At 44.2% G+C, this 24,190-nt stretch overlaps 2 protein-coding genes across 4 annotated transcripts in view; both read right to left on the bottom strand.

Annotated features, from left to right (window-relative positions):
- The window catches only part of RABGAP1 (RAB GTPase activating protein 1), a 72,666-nt gene that overhangs the window by 27,904 nt on the left and 20,572 nt on the right, over positions 1-24,190 (bottom strand). For all 3 annotated transcript variants that reach the window (XM_063174440.1, XM_063174441.1, XM_063174442.1), the window contains 11 exons: positions 22,455-22,686; positions 21,804-22,008; positions 21,104-21,278; positions 20,680-20,837; positions 20,347-20,457; positions 19,665-19,731; positions 18,619-18,721; positions 17,251-17,420; positions 14,506-14,680; positions 13,798-13,891; positions 10,703-10,853 (listed from right to left, as the gene is read on the bottom strand). In XM_063174440.1, coding sequence (XP_063030510.1) covers positions 10,703-10,853; positions 13,798-13,891; positions 14,506-14,680; positions 17,251-17,420; positions 18,619-18,721; positions 19,665-19,731; positions 20,347-20,457; positions 20,680-20,837; positions 21,104-21,278; positions 21,804-22,008; positions 22,455-22,686 — 1,641 coding nt within the window. The remainder of the gene's footprint in view (positions 1-10,702; positions 10,854-13,797; positions 13,892-14,505; positions 14,681-17,250; positions 17,421-18,618; positions 18,722-19,664; positions 19,732-20,346; positions 20,458-20,679; positions 20,838-21,103; positions 21,279-21,803; positions 22,009-22,454; positions 22,687-24,190) is intronic.
- GPR21 (G protein-coupled receptor 21) lies at positions 1,785-4,391 on the bottom strand. Its single transcript, XM_063174312.1, has 2 exons — positions 4,303-4,391; positions 1,785-3,945 (listed from the first exon to the last, which is right to left on the bottom strand). Exon 2 carries the CDS (start codon positions 3,575-3,577, stop codon positions 2,531-2,533), a length of 1,047 nt encoding a protein of 348 aa, XP_063030382.1. The 5' UTR covers positions 3,578-3,945; positions 4,303-4,391; the 3' UTR covers positions 1,785-2,530.

The raw sequence follows: 24,190 nt of genomic DNA, 5'->3' as shown, positions 1-24,190 counted from the left end.
ATTTCAAAGACTTGGAAATGTTAGATAAGGTGAAGAGTCAGAGAAAGGCTACGGGGAGTTTACCTGAGAGGCTGTTCCGAAAATACCACACACACACACTTTGATATTAGTGACTAAAGCCCTTGAATTGTTCCCCAAAGCCCACCTTTGCCATCACACCCACAGAGCACTCGAGACAATCAGCCAGGAGGTGCAGGAGCTTATTATCCCACTTCTTTCCCCAGTGAGTCACTGCAGGCCTGTGCTCCCCACATGGCTGTCTGACCCAAATTCCCCCTGCAGGGCTCTGCCCAGCAAAGCCCCAGGCAGTCTGCCAGGAGCCAGCACAGCCCCTCTGCTCCTCGCTGCAGACTGCAAGAAAGGCTGGTGTGAAGGCAGCAGGGTTTAGACAACCTGTGCTCTTAAAATTTCAGATGAACCAAAGAGGATGTTTATCTTGAGAGCTTTGGACTGACTGTGGATGAAATAGCTGGAAGCTGATCAAGATGCCACTTAAATGCTTTGCCCCAGGGCCCTCCAACAGAAGGAGGCAGCAGTAGCAGGAGGCTCTGCCCCATTCCCCCCTGAACAGGTACACTCACATCCAGGAGAGGAACTCAAGTGTACCAGCCCTGAGTGCAGACAAATGCAAGCCATGCCAGGAATGCTTCATCCTGCTGCTCTCTCGCTCCTTCCCCATTTCCTCACTGGCAGCCCCTTGAGACTGCACTGGAGCAAATGTGGATGGGCAGCAGGGCTGGGCTGTGGCAATCGTGGCATGTGATGGGGCAGAGAGAAGCTGCTATCCTCCAGGGCAAGGCAGAGAGGAGAGGCCAGGGCTCACAGCACACCAGAGAGGAGGGGGAGTCTGCAGGAGGGACAGGGCAGAGTATTAAAAATACAATCTTGATCTAGAACAACACAGACTTGAAACGATTTAACAAAAACAAAGCCTTCCCTTTGGCCAAGAGAATTACCCCAATTCCAAAAATATCACATTATTTTCCCTATCTTTTTTTTCATTCCCACTGTGACTAAGAGCACACCAGCTGTAGCAGAGGAGCTCAGGGAATTCCCCACTCAGCAGCCCAAGGCAGTGACGGGAAGCACAAGGAGGGGCACAGAGGGCAGATGGCTGGGGGCACAACCTCCTCTCAGAGCAGGAGAGACAGAGGGACAGCCCTGCACCAGGGACAGGGTGACACTGCAATCCACCACTACAGGAATACTTGGTTCACTTTCATTTCCAAAATGGCATAGTAAAAAGACCAGGATATTCTTTAGGAAAAACTCAACAACTTGAGGGCCATTCTGCCTTCTTAACAGCATGACAGTACTCAAAACATTTAATCTAGGCTAGCTTGAACAAGCTGTGGTCAATGTGATTTGGTTCCTCAGATATTGCCTTTGTCTGACCAGTTAGATATGCTTTTGCCAGCAGGATTTAGCTCCTGCTATATTTGAACCATCTTTAATCCCATGAAGGCTAAAGAAAAATGTCTCTGATTTAGCTCTGTGCACTTATGAATAACTCAAATACTACAGTTAAATTTACAACATAGTTCCCTTAGCTGTTTAGAAGACAATTGTTTTCTTTCCTTTCCCCTTAAGTTCCAGTATGTAAAATATCAGAAGAATTTAGATTAAACAAAAAAAAAAGGGGACATGTTATTTTTAAAGTTGTTCTTGAGAAAATTTCCACATACAAACCCGCGGCATTTCTCCACTGGTTTGAGAACAATTTTCACATGTTGGCATCATCCTTGAGTGGCTGCCACAACTCTGGTATCATAAAGCAACACGTATTTTCTCTTAGCTTATCAAAACACATTTTATTTAACTGCTAAATTTGGTCTGATCCAAGTTTTTCTTCTTACTTCACAACAAACAGGAAAACGCAGATGCCGCACTCAGATCCAAACATGCATCCTACCAGGGAAACGGGGCACGGGAGCCAGACCAGCCCTAGGAGTGAGCCTGCCCAGACCACAGCGCTGCACTCACGGCTCATTAACAGAGTTCACACTGAAATGTTCACATTGTTCACTCCTGTTCTACAAGTCCTGTCTAGGTAGCACTGAAAAACAAATTGTTTGGCCCCTTCTGTTCTGACGCTGGAACATTGTGTCAATATACTTTGGCATATATTAAAAAAATCCCTGTAATATACCATAGACTGTGACATTTCCACTTCAGATCTATCATTTACATGTGAAGCACGAATCTCCAAAGAACCCAGTAAAGCTGTAAGAAAGACTACATTTTGCCGAAGCTCTCAGACACCCACTCCATTCAGTCACACCAGCTGGAGAGGTAAGTGTCAAGATACAGCTTTATTCTTTAAAATGAATGTGGAGGTGAAACTCCACAGCCTCCTCCACAGCAATCATTTTTTAAAGTGAAACCACAACGCTGTGTGCTCCTGATCCTTCTATGTCAGCAGCATTTCTCAGAAACCTTTTTGCAAATCTGGGTATCTTAAAATCGTATCTAAGTTATTTTGCAATCTATGCAATCGTCCCTGCACTTCCCAGTCCAGCTGACGGGCGTCCTAGACATGACATCCATTGGAAGATCTTTTGCTCCTAGAGGTAGAGGAGTCCTTAGCTACCCTCTGTCTAGCACACGAGGCACAGATGGCCCCCGAGAGACGCTTCAGCCCCTTCTGAAAGACACTGTTGGAGAGACTGTAAATGACACAGTTGCAGAAACTGTTGCTAATGGCAAGCCAAGTGGTCAAGAAGGATGCGACGCGGTTACTGTAGACGTTGGAGCTCTCCAGCAGGAAATAGATGATGTAGGGCAGCCAGAGGATGTAGAAGACACTGGTGATGCGGAAGAGGACCATGGCATAGCGCTTGTCCGGGCAGGGCTGGGCCTCGCCAGCCTCCCCGTCCTGCGAGCTGAAGCGCACGCGCCGCTCGTTGATCTCCTTGGTGTGCTGCTGGCAGATGCGGAAGATGTTGAAGTAGGTGAAGCAGACGATGAAAGCGGCCGGGGCGTAGAGCATCACCACAATGAAGAGGGTGAAATAGGGATCGGTGTTCCAGGAGTTGGCGCACCACTGGAACACGTCCCCGTGATATCCAGGCTTTCCCCAGTGAAAGGAGGGCAAGAAGACCAGGCAGGAGTAGAGCCAAATGGTCAAGATGCAGATCCGCAGCCTCCAGGGGGTAACCAGCGTGTTGTAGGTCAGGGGCTTCGTGATGGCGATGTATCTGTCAATGCTGATGCAGGCCAGGGAGGCCATGGAGACGCTCTTCAGCACTGATACCACATAACCAAAGATTTGGCAAACCAAGGACTCACTTAAAACAATAGGATAGTGCAGCAGAGACAAAGAAGGCACCAGACAGCTCACGCCCACCAGGAGGTCAGCATACGCCATAGTCTGGATGAAGTAGCTGGTGGTGTGGTGGTTCAGCAGAGGTGCACAGTGAAAGACAAATATCACAATAATGTTGCCCGAAATAATCAGCACCATGAGGAACACAATAATAACCACTTCCAGGAGGCAAAAATTGATGGTCTCCAAATAGCTAATGGCCAGGAGACAGAAGGGCCGGCCACTCTGGTTGCCAACCAAAGAGGAGTTCATCTTGAGCACTGCAGTGATCTCTCTACTTCATGCTCCTGCCTGCTGCCTGCAGCCACTCCAGGCAGCTGCTGTCATTGCGGCTGGTGCTGTGTGTGCAGCAATGTCAAAACCGGAGCTCCAGTCCCCAGGGCTGCTCCAGATGCTGCTGCTGTGCATTGTCTGCAGCACAATTCCCCTTTAAATCCGGCTCCCCGCCGCTGCCGCCGCACCGGGACCCAGCGGCAGGCATGTCAGCAACTTCCCCGGCGCACCGGAGAGGGCTGATACCGATGCCCTCCTGGGTGGGCTGCCGCGCCGAGGAGGGATGAGGGGCTGGGGGAAGAGGGAGAGGAACCTCCACCGAGTCAGGACGAGAGTCCTCCCAAAGGCTGACAGAGAGAAGGGGAAAGTGCTTTACAGAACCGCCTCTCCCCCGCGCTGCCACCTCCGCCGCTCCCCTCCTTCCCCACGCCCTGCTCAGCGCTCCCCGTCGGCCCCGGCTCCAGCCCCGCTCCCTCCCCACGCCCCGCCGGCGGCAGCGGAGGCGATGCCGCCTCCCCGGAGCCCCGGCAGCCGGGCGGGGGGATGCGCGGCGGGGAGGGCGGGGGTCCAGCCCTTCTCCGCTGGCTCCATTTTGCACGGCGCTTTTGTTCGCCGCCTCTCCCGGCCCCGCCGCCGCCGCCCCGGCCCCGCCGCCGCCCCCCGCCCGGCCCGGGGCCAGCCCGGCCTCGCCGCCCCGGCCCTACCTGCGGCGGGGGAACAAAAGCGCGGAGCATCCTCGGGCGGGCGGCGTGCGCTCCGGCCGCGGCGATGCGGAGCCGGGGGCGGGGAGGCGGGAGGAAGGGGAGGGAGGCGGCGGGAGCGCGGGGGAGGGCGCGGCGCGGCGGGGACCCGGCGGGGAGCGGGGCCGCAGCCCCGGCCCCCACCCGCCCGGCCCGGCGCGCAGGGAGCCGGGCAGCGCCGGCCGCAGCCCCGGCAAGGCGGGCTGGCGCTCCGGGGGCGCTCGGCGGGGCGGATCCACGCGCGGCCGGTGGCGGAGGGAGCCTCACCCGGCGCGACCCCGCAGCGCACGCGGGTCCCGGCCCTGGCGTGCCCGCGCCGCCGGTGCCGCAGGGACACACACCCAGCGCAGCCCGCTCCTCCTCCCGCACCCCGCACGGCGAGCGCCAGCCGTCCATCACCGCCCTGGATTCACGCGCTTCGTCGTCACTTAAAGGTTTTTCCATCCCAGCCCTTTGGGCGAAATACCTATTCTGGAATAAACGCGCCTTTCCCAGGTGTAGTGTGTGCCTCTCACAGGAGACACCTGAACCCAAGGGCAAAGCTGAGAACGATGTCCCACCATTAATCCAGATGCTGCTCCAGGTAAGCAGGAATCTCCCTCCATACACACAGACACACACAGAACGCAAAGGCACCGCTGTCCCTGACATCGGACACCAAAGCAGAAAACCCAGCGACATTCCAGCCAGCAAACACCAGAGAGATTCACAGCACAGCACTTAAACTTGTATTCACACCCTAAGTTAATACCATCTCACTATTTAACCAGAAAAACCTCTTTGAAGGCAGAGAGGCATAACAAGGTATAGCCCTTGTTTATTGTTTGTCAAGAGCTTCAACTGACAGGCTGGAAAACACGTTCCCAGGTATGTGGGAGCTCATTCTCTGACCGCGACACCAGACTGCTCCACTGCCACCGCTTAGGGCAAGCCCTTGCCACAGGAATTTGTATTTGAATGGATCAAACCAGTAAAAAACTGGAGTGAAGTTCTTCGACAACCAACATCATTTAGTCAGACATCAAACTGTGCAATTGGCATCCTTACAAGCTTAAGTCCGCACTCTGAATTCAACCAATACCAACAAACCCAAGGGTTTGGTTAACCTAAGCTAAACATTGGTCATTCTGCGGAAGACCTAACGGGAAATTAATTGTGGCCAAAGGAATAGATGTCAAAGCAATTGAGCCACAACTCTCGGGTTTTCAGCTGACCAATAAGTACAAAAAGCATTTTATGATACACTTGTGTTGGCCAAAGATCTGTGCTGGGCAACAGCATGACTTGGCAGATTTTTAGTTAGTCTCATGCAAATGTCTGAAAACAAAAATTTGGGGGTTCTGCCCTATCTTTAACCTAAAAAAGATCTCTTTACTATTGTCCACCTTTTTTTTTTTTTTTAATTTATGATGTTTCTACTCATGGCAACTGAAGTACTAGAACTGTAGCTAGGAAACATAAACTTTGAATTAAATTTAGGCCAGGGTATTGTGGATTTACAAAAAACAAGCTATGATTGAATTACTGCTGGAGAAATGATCTCCTATCTTTCCAAAGCAGAGAATGATTTACATACCAATTGATTCAAATAGTACTTCTGGATCCTTGGGCATGAGTAGACACATTCTAAACAGCCCCAAGAAAATGTACATTGATACATTGAACTTCCTATGTCAGATACATAAAAACAAGGTAGCAATGGAAATACTGAGCCCAACCAAAACCACCTCTGGTTGATGAAATTTCTCCACAGAAAATGCACCATGAAATCAAAAACTCCCCAGTGTTCAGGTTTTTATGAAAAGCTCAACACCCTTAGAGCCGAGGTATTTCTGTAGAAGAGCCACATCTGTTTATTCCTTTAGCTGACATTCTATTGTTTCTCCAAAGCTGAGAGCAAGGACTCCACTCGGTGCTCTTGCCAGCTCACTCCTGCATGCTTACAACACCCAAACCAGCAACAGCTCCACGTCCTCCTGCCCCTGCAGCCAGCTGGGCAGGTGAGGCAAGCTGCAGCTGGAGGGTAACTGGGGTACAGGGCCTGCTCCCCAGCTCTCTGGCTGGGTGCACCACCAGCCCAGCACCAGAACCTCTCCTAAAGATGCCCACATGTGTGGCTGAGGTGGCTGAGGTCAGTGAGACTGAAAATACTCTTGTGGTGTACAGACTTCTCCCACCTCGTCTAAGGCAATGAAAAGGACTCCAGAAATTATTCAAAGTTACAATGACAACTCCTGGGAAAACTGCTGCTTGTAAAAGATAATTAAACTTTTATCACCATGTGATCAAAATTAATCAAAGAAGGAATCTCAAGGTTCAGGCACAGTGACAAGGATACGTCATCGTGCAGTGTGATGCACAGAGGCATGGTAGGTTCCATTTCAGCTGATTGTACACAGTCATGGCCCTCTGTCCTCCTGAAAATTCAATGTATTCTTTTTAATTTATAGGAACATATGGAAATATGACTGTAATATAAGTAGAAAATAAGCGTTAGCCACCCACAGCTAAGGTTCTGTCACATTTTATGCTGCTGCTGACAACACACTCAGTCAAACAACAGTAGTGACATTTTCATCTATTTCTCCATTAAAAACCAGCATCATTTGCAGCAAGACAGACAAGTATATTTGGTAGAACGTCTGTGTTCTATAATCCTCGTCTCATGGAGACAAAAAGGTGGGAAGATGAGAAAGTGGGTAGCAGGAGTTCTGCTATAAGAAAGACTGGAACAAATTAATCTCCTACCAGGCCTGGGATTTCTCCCAGAAATGGTGACCCTGGAGTAACATTGCAGGATACACCTCCTGACACTGGACTATTACTTTTTATTTTATTTGTGCCACAAGATGTCCCTCTCACGTTGTAATTTTCTTAATATAGTGTATTTATCTGGCACAACAGTTCATGGCTTTTTCCTTTCAACATTACTTCCTCCCACACAGACCTATATCCAAAGCTTTTTATTTTCTCCTCCATATTGTAAATGTCAGGTTTTTAATGTTGATATTATGAAGAACTTCTCTACTGACAGATTCAGTAGTTGTATTAATTCTTTCTAAAACTTGTCTGTTGTGGCTGTTGTCTCCTTCACTTTGTATCATGTTTATTTCTCTTTTTTAGCCTGTCTGGCTCTCTTTACATGTTTTCCACTCAACAACACTTTCCATCCACCTATGCCTGTCCAGAACATGGAATATTGTTCCTGCAGGTGTCTGTGAACACCTGGAGTGAGTCCCTATGTGTCTTCTGCTACCTTTCAGTGGCTGGAAGGCTGAAGATTAACAGCCCTAACTGTGATTGCCAAAGTGCTACCAGGACCAGATGCCTCTTCCAGGGATTGTCTAGATCATTTCACCTAGAGCTTGCTTTCTGTCCCCAGTAGGGACATGACCTTAATTCACTGGGCTGGCTTTCATCCACACTCCCCACCACCGGCATGGCAATCTGGAGCTGCTAAAAGCTTTATTATTGCACACAGATGGTGTGCAAATTCTCAAAAGTAATTTGTGGAAGCGCCATGATGGTGAAACTTCAACCTTCCCGCAATAACAAAAGCGCAGAGAACAAACCCCAGCCAGTGTGTGGCAAAGAAAACCAGAGCAAATAATTAATATATGCTGTCATGATGACTGGAACACAAAGAACACACCTTGAAACACAATTTCAATGCTATTTTTAAGTCATATTCAAGAAGAGAGCTAGACACAGCTCTCATGAATGGTAGAACACAACAGGAGACATTTCCTTTTCAATCCTTCAGTAGCCACTACTCAACAGTGAACAAAAAAACTGCTCTTTCAGGAATTAATTTGCAAAGGAAAGAAAAAAAACAGAGATTACCTGAGCCTGCCCAGGAAAGCAACCACCAGAAGAAATACTGGGGTGCTGCATTCCACATCCTAAGCACAAGGGGAGAAAATCCCTGAAACAGGCCAGAAGGTTATGAAGCAGCTGTCAACACAGATCCTTATTAATTTGGGACTGTGCTGCTGCATGGGGTCAGGAAAAGCCTGGCAGAAATCAAATGCAGCTACAGGAACAGAGGGCAACATGAAGAGAGAAGGGGCACTGCATTATGAGCACAGGTTTCCTGCATCTCCTACTCACATTCCAGGGCACGGGTTTTACATGGACTCCCTGTGCTCCTGCACTACACCACAGCAGTTATTCTCACATAAACCCCCTTCAAGGCATGGTAATGCAAATAACTGCAGGCTTGCCAGAGAAGAATTGGCATTAGTGACATGCAAAACATGGCAAAGCATTACAAAGATGGGAAAGCAATGTAATATAATGGACCCTTGTCTTCATATAATTAGCAATTTTTTTCCCAGGAACATTTACTCCTATATATTGCTGCATACTGACTGTAACTGAACTGCTATTTTAAGAGCAGTAAGAATTAGTCACATTGGAACTCCAAAATTATCACATTTCATGCCTAAGAAAAGCATGAAAAAAATTTTAAGGCCAAAGTGCAGCCCAGCTTTATTATATTCTTGGCTATAATACTTGACATAGACTATGTCCAAAGGGTCTGCAAACATTGTATTGCTGGACCCTGAATTCATGTTCTCCTCAGCCTCCCTTGCATTTTTTGCCTATTCTCTTCAGTACCTCCACACAGGCACTGAAAGATAACCCTGCTTAAAACCTTGCACTCCTTCCACTGCCTGCAGACTGAAGAAATCCCAATTCCCCTGTGAACCAAGCACACATTTCTGTGCTCAAACACCAACATCTGTCCCTTCCACAGGAACAGTCCCAGCCTGTTTCCGTATTTAAGTCACAACAAAACAAACAGCCATGGACGGCACTGGGCTAATATGGCACCTCCAGATTAGGGAGGTCAACAAAATTTTCATTTGCTGGAGCTGGTGTGCTGCTGATTTAGCACAGACCTCATGAGACCACAGCAGGGCCTGAAAATGGTCACCCAGGACCCATTCTCTCTAATTCCTTAATTAGCTTCTGTGCTGAACAAGCACTGCAGGCACAGCCAGTGCTCCTCAGCAGAACACAGGGCAGGGCCAGCCCACTCTCCCTTACACTTGCACTCCAGAGATGCTTCCAACACGAGATGCAGGTTACTTTCTTTGTCTCAGCCAAATGACAAGGAGTGGAAAGGTTTCACAGGTTTAAAAATGAAATGTTACACTATCCCCTTCCAGCTGACAAAGATAGTAGCAAACGTGTCACCAACTGTGCCACAAAGACATCATCTTTTGCATTCTGATACCAAAGCACTGAAACAGAGAAACAAGTGAGGCTGACAACTACTCACCAGGCAATTAAAATAACACAACAGGATAGCTGTGATCACTCCTTGCCAGAGCACTCAACCTCCACATTACTTATATGATTTATTCACCATAAAATCCATGTTACAGCTCTACAATGCATAAACCAGCATTAAGGAATTTGGATCAATTTTTTTCTATATTCATCAATTATATGAAAATACTTATTTTCATATACAGAACATTTTTAGCTGATTTAACATTATTCATTCACATTATGTAGGATCCCTCCTGGATGACTCCAGCAGAAACTGAGTTTAATTTCAGAAGCCCTCCTGCCCTCAGACTAAGGTCTTTAATTGCTCCTTGTGAATCCGTGCCATCAAAATATAGAGATACAAAGGCTGATTCACTTGTTTTGCTTTTTAACTGGTGAATAATTAATTTCTGTAATATTTGTACTTAAGCTGTATCATTAATAATTTCTAATACAGTCCTTCTAGACTTGCATGTTTGATGAAAGCAATAAAATCCAATGTAGCTATACAGATAATGGTCAAATCCAAATTAACACATCAGTTTTCTGGATAAGAAGGTGACATTTCATTTTGTGACCCATTCGTTGCTCGAACCTTGAGAACCACTGAGTGATGTCTTTACAAATGATTCTTATATCCTTTTCCTACCTTACTGGAGTCAGCATTCAAGATGAGAAGTCACAAAACTGCTGTCCAATGCAAAAACATCCACATTGTTCTGTTTTCTTTCTACCAAAAAAGGCTGCAATTTCTACTAGTGTTGGATTTTTAGCATAAACACTGAGACAACACAACAAAATTCAGCTTCCATTCAGAAAAGCCAAACAAGCAAAGAAAATTAATCTGTCCATTATGAAAGCAATTAATTGGATATTTCTTTTTTACAAAAACAGAGCTATAAAAGGAAAGCAGTGTAATGCCACCAGCAGCTCTGTAGGGTTTTTTGTTGGAGGACTGAATCACAGTCACTCGTTGGTTCATCCAGGTACACTCAGGGACCCTGAGGCAAGAGTAGGCCTGAAGCCACTGCATTCCCACTCTCTGAGAAATGGGAGGAAAAGAGCTGAAAAAAAGGCACGGTACCTTTGTGATGAGGATCCTGTACTTCTCCACCAGGTGGTCGTTGTTGTGACACCCTGCCAGCAGCTGCCACACCTCGCCCCGCAGCGCCTCGGGGACGCCGCTCCGCACCAGCGCCGACAGCGTCTTGGGCCGCACGCTCAGGTTCAGGTGCCTGCAGGGAGGGCTCGGTTACTGCCCACAGCCACAGAAACCGGCTGGAACAGCACTCACAGCACCCTGCCACGCACTCCAGATCTTCACGTGAAATTCAGCACACACAGCACACCCAGGAACAGCACTCACAGCACCCTGCCACGCACTCCAGATCTTCACGTGAAATTCAGCACACACAGCACACCCAGGAACAGCACTCACAGCACCCTGCCATGCACTCCAGATCTTCACGTGAAATTCAGCACACACAGCACACCCAGGAACAGCACTCACAGCACCCTGCCACGCACTCCAGATCTCCACGTGAAATTCAGCACACACAGGAACAGCACTCACAGCACCCTGCCACGCACTCCAGATCTCCATGTGAAATTCAAGTTCATTTGGAGCACTACTTCCCAAACTATTTTCTTGACTCTCATTAAATTTATATACATATAGCATTCAACAAACCAGAGCACTCCATTAAATGCTACAGGACAGAGGTCACAGCCTGTAAATTCCAAGTTCAAACCACCCCAAAATGAGCAGTGTGCATGAGTCTCCTAGCAGGAGGTGACCCTCTCAGGGAGGGAGGGACAGAGGAGTCAGAGCTCTGGGAATCGCCTCTCGTGGTTCTCCAACTGCCCCCCGCATTAGGGCAGCCTCACTGCACCAGCCAGCCCCAGCTGAACAGCTCCTTCCAGCGAGACCACTGACAGCTCATAAATTACAGCACTGCGAGCTGTAAAAACTAAACCTACTTATAATTTATGCACTTACAGCACGTCAAGCTGAACAGCTCATTTGTGGCTTATATATAAAAATCCCCAAAAGACACACGTCTTTAAATCACAGAAATTACTATTTTTCAGCAGTTACTAAAAAACAAACTTCTGGATAAAATGATCAAGAGAACTGACAGACAAAGCCAGGCAGAAAGATGAACTCGTGTCACATCAACTGCATTATGTTCTTAATAAACTGGCATTTATTAATGTTTGTAACAGTCTAACAGATACATGGATAATAATTTCACATAGACTGGGATTCCCTATGGCCTTTCTCCAGTCTACAGTGTTCTGACACAATAATCTAGAGACTAACAAGGCAGACATTTAAATCACTATTTATTGCACAGAACTCGGGACCATCATGTCCTCCTTCACCGCGCTTTCTCTAAAAGAAATTACTAAAATAAAAATAATATTTATAAAGTAGTTACATTTATATCAATGTCACTATAGACATATCTTTATAGAGCATTTATTATGCCTTTATAATATGTAAGTATATTTATATAAAATACTTCCTATATACAAAATATTTCTGTAAAGGCCTATAAAACTGATTTGCCTTACTCTCAGATCAGAGCAAGTACAGCAGTAGTTCCAATGAACATAGTCATGAAGGCTGTACTGGATTCTTCCCAGCTATGTTTGAAATGAGAAAATTGTGTGACTCAGCAGTTATGAAACATCAGCCAAATATTCTTTGGTTTCACAAAATACCAAATATTTAATTACTATACAAATCTAATTACACAATTCTAAAAAACTAGCATGAAACTACCTGAAGTCTGATTTTTATGGTTTTCAATCCTCTTATATTAAAAGCTGGGGGATCATTGCTTCCAAATACACGTTTTTAGTTAAGAAGGAAAGCCCTTTAACACATATTAAAGCTGTTGCCAGCATTAGCACAGAAGCATTTCATATCCTCTTAGAGCTGCCAAAACATTTCCAATGGGAGTCAGGTGGCTTAATTATCTCCGAGCCCTTGGAAGAATTACAAAAAAATTCAAGTTGAAAGAAACTTTCTCACAGCAGCAGATGCAGAGAGCTCATGTGGGAAAGATGTTTCTCCAAATCTAGGAGAGGGAAAAGGGATCATACATCATTTTACCACAGTCTTCCTCTGCTACAAATGTGTCCACAGTGCAAAACCAAAGAGGAAGGAAAACAACTTGTTCAAATAAGCAATAACTGCAGAAAATACTAAACAGTTATAATCTTAATTTAAAGAGATTCCTGTCTAAGTGGTCACATCAATACTTTTTCTCATCTAAGCTGCATGACTGACTCCAATCTCTGCTGTCCCACTCCTTAGATCCAGGAGTTTGACTTGCTGTCCAGCCCCTGCCCTGCTCTCATTGACTTCAGGAAGCAAAAGGCCACAATTAAAGCTGCAATTAAAGAATCAAAATGAAGCCTGTTTGAGCTCAGTCTCATGCTGCCCATCACCCCCTTTGTGGGGAAAAAATAAAACCTAACAAAACCCCTGAATTTTACAACAGTCAGCATTTCTTTGGAACTGCTCAGGCTACTTCAAGATGAATAAAACAATCCCTCACCAAAGGAGGATTGTGTTGCATTAGCAATTGGACTGTCAAGAAACACTCTTCTTGTACACTGACATTTTCCAGGGAAAAATAGCAGAGCTCATGTACTTCCTTCTTGGCAGGCTCTGGAGCCTTCCTTTAGATAAGGGAGGAAAAACATCTTCTCTATCCAAGTCCAAACCTCCCATTTCTTAAGCTACAGTCACTAAGATATGACAGCTGCAGGAAAAACTGGCTGTGAACTCAGTCAGAATTACAGAGAGGAATGGAAGTGATCTGTGCAGAACAGACAAAGCAAGAGCTGCATTTTCTCTACCCTACTTTGTTTAGGTTTTCCTTTAATAAAATCCCAAGGAACCTGAAGAGGAGTTTTAAGGCAGAAACAACTAAAGACACAGCATAAGTGAATTTCTGTACATTAAGCATGCACTCAAAAATTAAAATATTTATACCACCTCTAAAGAAATCAGAAAACATCAAGGCAGAGAATAAGGGACAGAGAACTAAACCCAAACTAATCTTACATCAAACAGCCTCTGGAAATAAAAACTCCAAGCAGAAAGAGCAATCAGAATGAGAAGATTCAGAACTGTAATTTTCAGAATGTGATTTTGCCACTTACCACTTGGACAGCAGCTCTCCCCACGTTTCAAGAATTTTTTCTGCACACTCTTTGGAAACATCTCCAGAACCACTTAAGAGTGGTTCATCATTGTCTGCCAAGAGAACAGAAGGGACACTTCAGCCAAGGCCACATGGAAGGCCAGCAGGAAAAGTGGAAAAGCAGAAACCCAAGTTATCTCCATTTCATCTTTGTAATGCCAGATGTTTCTATACTCACAAGTGGTTGTGGTTTGCTTAAAAAATTTTTTTTAAAGTAGAAGTTCTTGAAAATGCATTAAGTTTCAAGCTGGGCAGGTCCTGGTACAGTTTCATCTCTCCCAGATGTCTGACTCTCCATTAAAACACTGTCTGCTGACACTTCCAAATAACACCAGATTCTCCTTCTGCTCTCAAACCTGCTCACAGCTGCTCAGGGAGGGGCAGAAGCCACATGATAATCCCCAGTTTTTAGGAGCCCTTTTTCACATTGTCCCAAATACAGGACACAGGAGGTCTGGGCTGAGAAAAGCAGGGACACTGAAGTGCCAGAGGAGGGAGAGGCTGACCAGGAATGCCACGACACTGACTATGGGATCTTGCAGTATTCCAGCAATAAAGAACCCCTCAATCAGGCAGATTCTGACTGGAAGGGATTCTACATCTTTTATAACCACATTATTCACCAACTGCCCTTTCTCAAAGTCCACAAAGTACAGGAGCTTCTTACCTTCCTCCTCATCATCCTCTGGAGGCGATGGGATCATGGAGCCCTGCGAGCCCGACTGGGGCATGCGCAGGGAGGGGCTGGCTGTGGTTTTCCTCCTCTCCCTCTCAGATTCACTCTCCAGGCACACAACCTCATACAGAGTGTCAGAGTTGTTCTTCCTGTCCTTCTGCTTTATCTAGGAAACAAGGTTCATTCCACTGAGGAAGACACACAAATGCCACATCACTTCCTAAGGCTCTGCCTTCTCTTTCCAGACCAGGAGAGCTGAGGAAGAACTTCCATCCCGTTCTACAGTGAGGAATGTTCACACCTGGGACACACTTAATGCCAGGGGCAGGCTCTTAGTGCCCCCTGAAACCTGCTGGGAGCATGCTGCACCCACAGGCACAGTGTCTGCCACAGGCACAACGGGCACTTGGATCTGCCATCCACAGGGAGCTCATCTTTCCAACCATCAATGAACTGACACAAACGCACTAAACGTTTAAAGTTATAAATGCATCTGTGGTCTAAGAGATGAAGGTTCCTCAGCAACTATATGAAGTATGCAGCAACTTTGCCTTTATTCAAACAGTAGTGGAAAATTGAAAGCAAAAACTTGAAAATTATGGCAAATTCTTCTTCAAAGAGAATTTATAAAATGAGTTAAAATAGAAAAGGTTTCTGGGAATACTGATGGTGGCAAAAGTAGTCTTAAAACTTTGTTCATATTTATTTGAACAAGATGAGATGAGCTTTAAGGTCCCTTCCAAACCAAACCAGTCTGGGATTCCATGACTTTCCCACAGTAATGGTCTTTAGCAAAGCTTCCAACTCTGTGCATACATTGCTGCAGGAACACAAATTGCTGAGTTCCAAAGCCTACTCTGTGACCCTGTTTCTCCATAATTTTCAATGCTTTGGTACCTTCCTTTCCTTCAAAGAACGATTTTTCTTTGTGAAGCAGTTCTAAAATTTTAATACATTTTAAGGACTTGGAATTTTTTTTTTCCTAAATGAGTAAAAATAGAAAGCAGAGAAGAGAAGGTGAAGAAAAGAGTGAAATAAGATTCATAATTATATTCCACACTAAGCTCCCAGTGCTCAACTTTATTCTTTGGAGCATTAAAAATGAAGAGAAATACATCAAAACTAAAAATTACTAAATCACTAAATGCAATCAGAACAAATAAAATCCCTCTGCTTTCACCATTTCCGAATAAAGAAACACTGCCAAAGCAAGATAAGCCAACTCTACACAGCTGTACTTTTAATAGGCTAATCATGACTCCACAGAAACAGGTTTCCCTTCCAGGCTTATCAGGCAGTACATTCTATATTTGTTGCTTCCACTACGAGTTTTGATAATCTTCCATTAGTAAACACTGCAAGTTGGATAACCTGACAGTGTCTGTGGAAAAAGAGAATTGGCCAAGATAAGTCACAATGTCTGTGAACTTGGTAAGACAAAAGATCCAGAATTAGCTCAGTAAGATAAGCTTCCTCTAAACTGCCAAACAGAAAAGGCACCTTTTGGAGGCTGTAGAATATTTATAGCCAAACAGCCTCTACATGCTCCACCTCAAAAATATTCTAAATAAAAAGGCTGAGCTCATCCATTAAGAATTTTTCCACCTTAAACTTTGAAGGATAGGGGTTTTTCTTTACATAGAAAAAGAATCCTTGGTGAACTTCATCTTTGTTACTACCCAGATGCATTCTTTGTTAGCACTTAAAGGCAAGTGTAAAAAGAATGAAGAAAAGCCTCTTGCTTAACTCAAAACCTCTTTAAATAAGAACACTTATCATGAAATTAGGACTCCAACACTGCTTTCTTTTTGGGCTGCACCCAGAATTGCTAAGCCTTGAGAGAGCACGTACATCCACATTGTTATTTGCTTTTATACATTTCCAGTTCTTTAAACAGGACTTTCATTTCAGAACAATAGTTTCTAGAGCAGAAGAACAGCAGCTATTTCAAGTACATGATCTCTTCAGTGACTTGGACCTTCAACTTACCAGCCTTATTTTGAGACTAAGTTATTGCCTTGTACTGTTATTAGGAATATCCTGGACAGAAATAATCCTTCCATTTTTAGGAGATGGGTAAAAAAGTAAGTTGGAAAAACAATAAAATTTTTTTAACAAGTTCTAGGGATTTTTTGTGGTTGCTTGGATTTTTTTCCCCAGGGCAAACTTAGGGTATGTGTGAAATCTCTGTTTCCAACCATGCAGAAGGGGAAAATAGACTTTGACAAAAAATAATTTCATTTGGAATTTCATGTGGATGTTCACTCATCTAAAAAAGAAACGTTCAATTTGCATGATAAAATAAGTTTAGTGATCTATCAGATGCCATGTCACCAGGATTACAGCAAGGACTTTTCTCTTAACCCTTAATTTTACACAATTATTCCTCCATACCCTTATGGCAGCAAGTCTCAGCATAGCCCCAGTTTGCAGATCAATCCTCCCTTCCTTTCTGTGGTTTGGCTGGAAAATCCATAACCCTCTCTGTAACCTCATAGACTCATCAAAGCTATCAAAAAAGCTATTTCAGGCTCTTTATGGGAACTGCAGATAGCCAGCAACAATCAGCACAATAAAGGGTAGCTTTTGTCAAAGTGAAGTTCATTTATTTTACCTCTTTGAATGAGGAGGAAAATGTTGCATTATGAACATTATATCAGTAAAGGTTTTAGCAATCATAGGGAGAAACAGCCTATTAATTGTCAATTTTATTTCTTTATTTTTTAACACAATTACCTGTTTCAATTTTAAGAAGAAATTTTCAGTTGAGCTCCGTTTGCTGAAGGGCCAGAACAGCCTCTCATTAGGTGAGCAAACTCTGACTTTTGTCTCCAGAATGAATCGAACGGGCTCCTGCACCTCAGTTATGACCAAATCCACAGCAGTGGTCATGAACAACACTTTATCTAGAGAGAGAAAATGAAGCCACAATGTGGAAAGAAACATTTCAAATAAAATATTCCACAACCCCTTTCCCAACAATACGGAAGAACAAAGGAAACTTTCCTTTTCAGAATTGATTTTCCACCAATATTTAACATCTCAAAACCCTAGAAGTTTCAAAATAGGAAAACTGGATCACTATGCACTATTCACCAGAGAGTAAGGAAACTGCAGCCTTCAAGCCAAGAAAATGATCTTGTTAAAGAGAATAAAAATTCTGCTTTTTCAAATCCCACTGAAATTGTATCCAAAACCTTCTTTAAACATTATAGAGGATCTGTGCATTTAACTGCATAGTGCACATCTCTTGCCATCCAGCCTAATTACACTTCAATTCTTTTTTGGTTTTAGAAGTTACTTAAGTGTTTAATACCATGATATTAAAGGCATTTAAGACCATGTCAGCTGTGAAGTTCCAAAAATTGCCTACACACTCTGATGCTCCAACAGGAGGCAACAGGGCTCAGTGACCCAGGAGATGTCTCTGGCAGGGAATGATAAATTGTGTCCTTCAGGCAGGATGGCATCCACTCCAGCACCAGACTGTGCCCAGCAGCTGACTTCATGACTTTGCCCAGTCAATTCCCATTAACTTCCCAACCTCTGGCACACAACAGTGACAGGAGATTGAAAAGATGATAATTCAGCTGACATCTTCAAAGAAGTAATGACATTCTCTTCCAGGACTCGAGAGAGCAGTGCAACATCAGCTATTTTTGGAAGACACTTGGAGTGGTTTGCTTTCATTTTCACAGGTATGGGAATCCTTCTGTTTAATTAAAAACTTGGGTTTGGAAAAATTTGAACTGACCACAAGACACTGAGCAAAGCAAGTGCCTGCAAAACTCATTTAGTGCAATTCTCAATGGGATTCTTGAAAAGGCCCAGTGGTGCACAGAGCACCTGCATCCTGCCCCACACCTGCAGAGTCGCCTACAAGGACACAGCTCCTACAACATATTACTGAACATTGCTTGCCTTTATTTGTCTTTTTGGGCTTTTTTTTTTTTAATTTCACGTGGCATTTAGCACTCTACTTTCTGAGAACATATCCTATTCTGTGAAAGTCTTTTGTGGGATTCTTCTGAAAAGACAATTCATCCAATGCCCACTATGGAAGTGATTTCCCTGCCTAGGGATAACACCTGGCAACATTCATACCTTTTGGTGTTTCTTCATTTACAAACTGGAAGTGTGGAGACTTTTGATTCCAGCTCCCAGTGATCACGTATGATTTCCCATCAGAACTTTTACCCATGGACTCCTGGAAACAAGGTAAGTTTATGTTTTGTTTTTTTTTAATAAAGAAGTTTCTACATTATGTAGCACCAGCCCTGTGAAAGAGCTACTGCACTGGCAAGGAAAGGGCAAGTCCATGTGACAGAGTCTGCAGCAGAGATCATCTCTGAAGGAAATAACAGAGTTCCCCTGCAATCCTTGCTCTCCATGCTGATAACACTGAAAGGCCAATTAATAATAATTATTCTATTAGTACACAGCATGATCAGTCATTTTGGAGGTGGCCATTGAACAGCAGCTTTCAGTTTACAGAGGTGTGGATGAGAACACAATACATGTTATTCAGTCACTAAGAACCAAACCAATATTTTATCTAATGCTCAGCTTGTCTGTCTTCCCAACAACCTTATTTTCTGGGCAATCCAAAGCCTGGCAGAAAACAAAATTATTCATGTACTATTAAACCTTTTTGAGTAGTCACTCTGTACTGCATAAATACTAGCAAATTTGTTGTCACTTCAGCCTTGTGAAGTCAAATGATCCCTATCATTACTCTATAGAGAAAAGTGAGTCACAAGCACCCACTAGTTCTGTGTTACACTGGAAGCCTCTCAGGCCTCGATTCTCACACTGATAACTAAGCTGTAAAACTTTCCATGTTCAAAGCACAGCACTTTAATATTCAGGATATCTAAAAATAAGGTTCCATGTTTCTTATTTCTGGCCCCTGGATGAGAACAGTCATGACTGACTGTAAAACTGGGCAAGTCCCCTGACCAAGCACCAGGTCACGTCTAACTGAGCAGCAGAGGCAGGGATTGAACTCAACTGCCCAGAGCCTCACCCTCAGCAGTGGAACCTACACCATCAACTCCCATCAACAACTGCAGAAGTGTTCCCTGTCCATCCTGACATCATGCACAATCATAACCCAAGTTCTTACTGAGTTTTGTTAAAAAGATCCTTACCAAATCCAGAAGGTGCATGTCACCACTCCGAACGTCTTTCCCACGGCTAAGGAGAAGGCCAAAACATCTGCAAAGTCAGGAAAAAAATGTAACTGCAAAACTTGAACATGCTCATCAACAAACCATTAACATTTCTTATCTAAGTATCTGTTGTCATACATCACAAACAGCCCATGAATCCACTGATAAACATCAACAAACCTTGACATTTGAATGCAGCATCAAGCATATCCAGCAAAACAATGTCAAGCCAACATCAAAAACGTCAAGCAAGATTTCGGGATCATATTTACAAGATGATTTTACCCAGTTTATAGCCTGGAAATTGTTCCATTACCTTTGTTTTACAGAACAGTCTAATAAAGTCACTGCTAACAAGGGTTCCTTCTACCACAACAACACTTGGCCTGCAGTCTTCTGCCCTTCCTTTGGTGGCTTTTTTGGGTTTTTTAGACATATTTGCATAGAATTTACCCTTCAGTAGGGACAAGGATCAGATGAAACACAAGGACCTCTTTTATGATTTTATTTTGGCCTTTTCACAGATATTTTTGGCCCACACAGGTATGTTCCACTTCATCCTCAAGAGAAGTATGGCACTAAATCACAGAATAATTACTAACCTGCTCCCTCAATGAGGCAAAATACAGATAAAGAGTCTTTTAAAAGTTGATGACATTACCTTTCAATAGCAAGTTCTTTATTCGTTGTCTGTTGCACATAAATCACAATCTTCTTATCAATCCCTTGGCGGAGCTTGAAGCATTGCCTGTCCTTGTCTTTGGGAACTGCACTGTTATTCATCAGGAAAGAAAAAAAAGTATTCTCAATTTAGCTGCATTCCTTGCATATAGCAAACCCAGCATCAGACTGCTGCAGCTCCTTACACCTGGGATTCATTTAAACTAGAACAGGAAACTCTCAAAAAGGGAATTCAGGGACCACCTCAGCCTCACACTCTCTATTCACTCACTTTCCAACAGAATCATACACTGCACAAAAAAAGAATCTCTACCTGAAATAACCTTTCCCATCATCCTCTTTGATTTCCAGAGACACGGAGAAGGTGAAGATGTCGCTGTCAGGAGTCTGGGGGGTGGCAGTGGCTGAGAGCGGGGTCTGTTTGGCAGAGCGCCGGAAGGCAGTGGCAAAGCTGTACAGGATTCGGCTCACCTGCAGCCAGAGCGACAAACAGCAGCTGAAACCACCTCGCATTTTCACTAATTCACAACAAAGTGTATGAAAATAATTCCATTTTAGCATCTAATTAACTTTTTCTGCACTTCTTAGGATAAACTGTTAACTGTGCATTCTTATCCCATAACTAAGGTTTGCTGATGGATGAATTACATTACTTAAAGTGCCTGAAAAACTTCCTTTAAATTTCATAATAACATTTACATGTACGTAATATCATTTGACAAAAAGCTTGCACTTACAGCCTCTTGGATTTCACATCGGAAGACATGAATCCTGAAGAGTTCTGCATTGTAGTGGCTTTCAGTGAAAGCAAAGCAATCACTTTCAGGGGTCCCATCATGCCCTCGTACACAGAAAAGGATTTTATAGATTGGATAATTTGCTATTTCTGTGTTTGTCTGAGGATCTAAAAGTCTGTTAAAATAGAGAGAGGGGAAAAAAAGCGAGCTTGCACCTTTAGAAGAATTATTTCAGCCAGACATAACTTGCAAGCTTTAACAATTTCATACCTCCTAGAGAAGCACACCACAAAAGCTAGATCCTGTCATTTACTACAAAGCATGACCACCATAATGATGTTTAAATTGAACAACACAAAAACATACAATGCCACAAATGTTTCCACCAATAATTTCCCCACCTCTGTCAGGCCTTGTGTATCAGACATTTTCCAAACTACTTTCCAGGCTATTTCCAAAGTGTTTGTCAATAACCAATCCCACTATGGCTTTGGTGATAGCTTGGATGATCACAGTACATTTTGGTAGAATGTTTGGTAAACAAATTCAAAGGACTCCTTTACACAGATGTCTGTAAAACCCACTTCTCCCACTAAAGAAAATCCAAGCTGCTCAAGTCTCCTGCAGGTAAACCATCAGCTTGCTTGCTTTCCAAAGGAGCCAAGCTGAAGGCAGAGCCCCAGAGCAGCAATCCCCGTACCTCACGGTCCCTTCGGAGACGTTGGGCACGGACAGGGTGACGTCCAGGGAGATCTGGCACTGGCCCCGCAGGATGGACATCATGCGCAGCGCCTCCACCTCGCTGCGCGGCGCGTTCACCGAGGCACAGCCCAGGTAGGTCAGCTTGCTGAACACCACGCTGTCCTCGTCTGTCACAGGAGTGAAGGGGCTCAAATCCTCACAGTCTAGGGCAGCACAGCAGGGGGAACGTCAGAAACAAGGCAGGGCACGGCAAGGGAAGGGTCAGACACTGCTGCTGACACTGACTGTCAGACACTGGCTGCCCACTGAATAGGAGACAAGAGAGGCTGAGAACAGAAAAGCCAGGCCAGGTCAAAACACTATAGGAAAGCCCTGTACTTGTATTTTATACAGCCAGGCGAGTAAGTTCAATATTTGTGCACACATCTCAGGGCTGGTATAGCAGTGTTTTCAGAATACAGGACAGTTCAGCAGATATTAACTCCTGCATCACATACATAACCTGGAATTTACTGCACTAAGTGACTATAATGTGAGACATGGGGAAAGGCTACTGGCCACATGTGTACCTAAATTCTCTTTACTTTCCCCACAAAAAACAAGTTCATAAGATACTACCAGGCATTCCTCCCCTTTTTTTTTTTCTAACCTCCTTGGGATGGTTTCACTGGCAAGCTCATTTCTGGTTTCTGGAGTCCTGCCACCGACACTGGGTTAATGGTAGAGGATGCTGACGCTTCAAGGACAACAGGTTCTTCCCCATCTCCACCAGTTCTGACTTCTCCAAGGTCCCGGTCACTGCCCTGATCCTCCATGGGTGGATCCATCAGCACGTCTTCCAGCTCCCGCTGCAGCTGCTGCTCACTTCCATTCCCCACAATCTGAGAGTCACAGAGTTGGGACACAAAAAAGAAGAAAAGACTGTTCAAACAACAAAAAACACCCCTCAGGCACCGGGTCATTCATATTGCTTTTTATTTACCAGTCAAAGCAGCAGTCAACAAATTTAACACAGTTACAACCATAAACACAAACTGCAGGGTGCAAGCGCTCACCAGCATGGATTATATCCTCCCTGCTCTAACAAATCTACAAGCTCAAAGCAGGAATTTTCTAGCACTAGAAATAGCGGGGAGATTACTTTTAAACCAGTCTTTAATCACTAACTACAAAGACTACCTTTGACAGAGAAACTTACAGATGTCCACAGTATGGGCTATAACAATTCTCAGATTAACACCAGAAAGGGATAAATGTAATTAAATATGTTATGTGCTTTATGGGCAAGATAGAAAGGTTTCACAGGAAGAGAAGCATCTGGAACAAGATTATGCCATCATGCTGAGGAGAAGCAACAGCTTTGCTTTGTTTCCCAACGCTCAGCTGCAGTCTGACTTTGAGCTCATTGAAGTCAACATGAAAGCATGAAGCCCCCTCAACAGTGTGAAATAAGGTCCTGAAGTGGAAAGGGAATGAAGGCATTCATTTCAGGAAGCTCTCAGATACTGGTTCTAAGGAAACTCTGTCCATTTCTCTGCAGTTAATAGGGAAGTGATTGAATTTGTAGAGTATTTACCAGATGCCATCAGCAAATGACACTTGCTTCTAACACTTCTGCAGCTGCTGCTGGTTATTCCTGCTGACACCAAAACTCAACCTAGGAGCACTTCCATATTCTCACCTCTCTGTAAACTCACTGACCAGCTACTAAAAACCAAACTATTCAACTAGCCCAAAAAATAATAATCTAGTGACTGTTTTTACCACAGAATCTAAACAATAAGAGACATTTATGCTCTTGAAATTGCCACAAACAGAATGTCACTTTTTGTACAGATTAAAATACACTCCTGTGCTGTGATCACCTGCCAGGAGCAGGACAGCATAACTGCCTTGCTCAGCTGTACACCCACAGGGGGAGGCAGCTGTAACCTGCAACTAGTCACAGAAATCCACATATTGCTATTTTCCTCCCAACAATTTTAGTATTAATTTCCGTGATTCATTGTGGAAAAATCTTGCACAAGCATGGGGTCATCAAAGGCAGAAGGCTTTCAAGCATCATGTTTATTATTCAAGTCTTTGCATACAATCATCAGAAAGATGATGATGGATGATGATGATGATGGAAGATGCACCATGTTCCTTTACTGTATGGAGTTTATATGTTTTGCAACAAAATAGAATTAATTAATTATAGTGTCCTGTCAGTCCCTTCAAAGGCTATATATCAAAAAACCTAGAGTAACTTCTAGTTTACAGAGCCTGTTCTCTATGAAATCTGAAGTTAAAATTCATTCTGGTAAAAAACTGCATCTGATACAGCTTTCCTCACAGTCAACAGACTTTGGTTTGGGAAAGGAAGGTGAAAAATTCATATCCAGT

The sequence above is a fragment of the Melospiza melodia genome, chromosome 22, assembly GCF_035770615.1.
Source record: "Melospiza melodia melodia isolate bMelMel2 chromosome 22, bMelMel2.pri, whole genome shotgun sequence".
In the NCBI taxonomy this organism is placed as follows: Eukaryota; Metazoa; Chordata; class Aves; order Passeriformes; family Passerellidae; genus Melospiza; species Melospiza melodia.
Note: the sequence above shows the minus strand (reverse complement) of the source record. Positions and strands in the feature narration are given on the sequence as shown.